This window comes from Antrostomus carolinensis, unplaced genomic scaffold (genome assembly GCF_000700745.2).
Source record: "Antrostomus carolinensis isolate BGI_N321 unplaced genomic scaffold, ASM70074v2 scaffold28029, whole genome shotgun sequence".
NCBI lineage: Eukaryota > Metazoa > Chordata > Aves > Caprimulgiformes > Caprimulgidae > Antrostomus > Antrostomus carolinensis.
This window is the reverse complement of record NW_010339661.1, coordinates 1,908-3,898: the sequence shown is the minus strand read 5'-3', so window position 1 is coordinate 3,898 and position 1,991 is coordinate 1,908. Positions and strand designations below refer to the sequence as shown.

The following is a 1,991-nucleotide window of genomic DNA, read 5'->3' as shown; positions in this document are numbered from 1 at the left end:
TTACTCATCCCCCTAACCCCTTACCTGACTCCCTAGCCCCTTACTCATCCTGTTAGCCTCTTACCCATCCTGCTAGCCCCTTACCTGTCCCCCTAACCCCATACCTGACTCACTAGCCCCTTACCCATCCTACTAGCCCCTTACCCATCCTACTTGCCCCTTATCTGTCCCCCTAACCCCATACCTGACTCTCTAGCCCCTTACCCATCCTGCTAGCCCCTTACTCATCCCCCTAACCCCTTACCTGACTCACTAGCCCCTTACTCATCCTGCTAGCCTCTTACCCATCCTGCTAGCCCCTTACTCATCCCCCTAACCCCTTACCTGACTCACTAGCCCCTTACTCATCCTGCTAGCCTCTTACCCATCCTACTAGCCCCATTACCCTCCTGCTAGCCCATTAGCCATCCTGCTAGTCCCATATGCACCCCACTAACCCCTTCCCCCCCCTTGGACAGAATGAGTACTTCGGCACCATCACCATCGGGACCCCCCCCCAGGAGTTCAGCGTTCTCTTTGACACCGGCTCCTCCAACCTGTGGGTCCCCTCCGTGTACTGCTCCAGCTCATCCTGTGGTAGGTGTCTGGTAGCCCTGGGGCCAGCTGGGCAAGGGGTGAAGGCAGCAGAAGCTCTGGGCTTGGTCAATCTCCTGCCCTGTCCGGCTTTGGGAGCAGCTGGGGGAGCTTGGAGCCGAGGGTGGCTCTGCCTTGTATCTTCAGAGAGACGTTGGGTGATGGGGGAGGCAATGGAGGATCATCCTTGGTCTGTTGGGTGATGGAGGAGGTGCTGGAGAGTCATCCTTGATCTTTTGGGTGATGGAGAAGGCAATGGAAGCTCATCCTTGATCTGTTGGGCAATGGAGGAGGTGCTGGAGGTTTACTCAATCTGTTGAGTCATCTGGAGAGTCATCCTTGGTCTGTTGGGTGATGGAGAAGGCAAAGGAGAATCATCCTTGGTCTGTCAAGTGATGGGGAAGGCACTGAAGGGTCATCCTTGGTCTGTTGGGTGATCGAGGAGGCACTGGAGGGTCATTCTTGATCTGTTGGGTGATGGAAGAGGCACTAGAAGATCATCCTTGGTCTGCTGGGTGATGGAGAAGGCAATAGAGGGTCATCCTTGGTCTGTCAAGTGATGGGGAAGGCACTTGAAGGGTCATTCTTGATCTGTTGGGTGATGGAGAAGGCACTGGAGGGTCATTCTTGATCTGTTGGGTGATGGAGAAGGAACTGGAGGGTCATCCTTGGTCCCTGAGGACAGGATGGACCATGACTGTCCCTCTTCTGTACCCACAGCAAACCACAACCGCTTCAACCCCTCGGCCTCCTCCAGCTTCGTCAGCACCAGCCAGAGCGTTGAGATCGCCTACGGCACTGGCAGCATGACCGGCATCCTGGGCTACGACACCGTCAACGTAAGGCGGGGTGCCCCGGCCTCCTCCTCCCCCAGGAGTGGGGACATCAGGTCACCACCCACCCAAACCAAACCCTTCTCCTCATCTCCTCGACCAGGTCGCCGGCATCAACGTCGCCAACCAGATCTTTGGGCTGGCTGAGACCGAACCCGGCGATTTCTTCTACTACATGCCCTTCGATGGCATCCTGGGGCTGGCCTTCCCCAGCATCTCCTCCTCTGGAGCCACCCCTGTCTTTGACAACATGATGAGTGAAGGTTTGGTGGCCCAGGACCTCTTCTCCGTCTACCTGAGCAAGTAAGTCTTGGCTCCATCACCATTCCCTGGTTGATGTGATGCCCCGTGACTCCTGGGGGACACCAACATTGGCACCAAGAGAAGAGGATGGCAGCAAAGCCCCCCTCAGCCATGGCACTGGGTGGGGTGGTGGTGGTTGTGGTGGTCACCTCCACCTGACATTTCCCTTGCAGCAACGGCCAGAGCGGCAGCTTCGTCCTCTTTGGTGGCGTCGACTCCTCCTACACCACCAACGGCATCAGCTGGATCCCTCTCTCTGCTGAAACCTACTGGCAGATCAGC

The 1,991-nt window shown here is 56.9% G+C and overlaps 1 protein-coding gene across 1 annotated transcript in view; it reads left to right on the top strand.

The window, feature by feature from the left end:
• Nucleotides 1-458: 458 nt before the first annotated feature.
• Nucleotides 459-1,991, top strand: part of LOC104531138 (pepsin A-like) — a gene marked incomplete at its 5' end in the record, with an annotated part of 2,548 nt that continues 1,015 nt past the window's right edge. Inside the window, 4 exons of the mRNA XM_029086974.1 lie at nucleotides 459-576; nucleotides 1,294-1,412; nucleotides 1,510-1,709; nucleotides 1,883-1,990. Coding sequence (XP_028942807.1) covers nucleotides 459-576; nucleotides 1,294-1,412; nucleotides 1,510-1,709; nucleotides 1,883-1,990 — 545 coding nt within the window. The remainder of the gene's footprint in view (nucleotides 577-1,293; nucleotides 1,413-1,509; nucleotides 1,710-1,882; nucleotide 1,991) is intronic.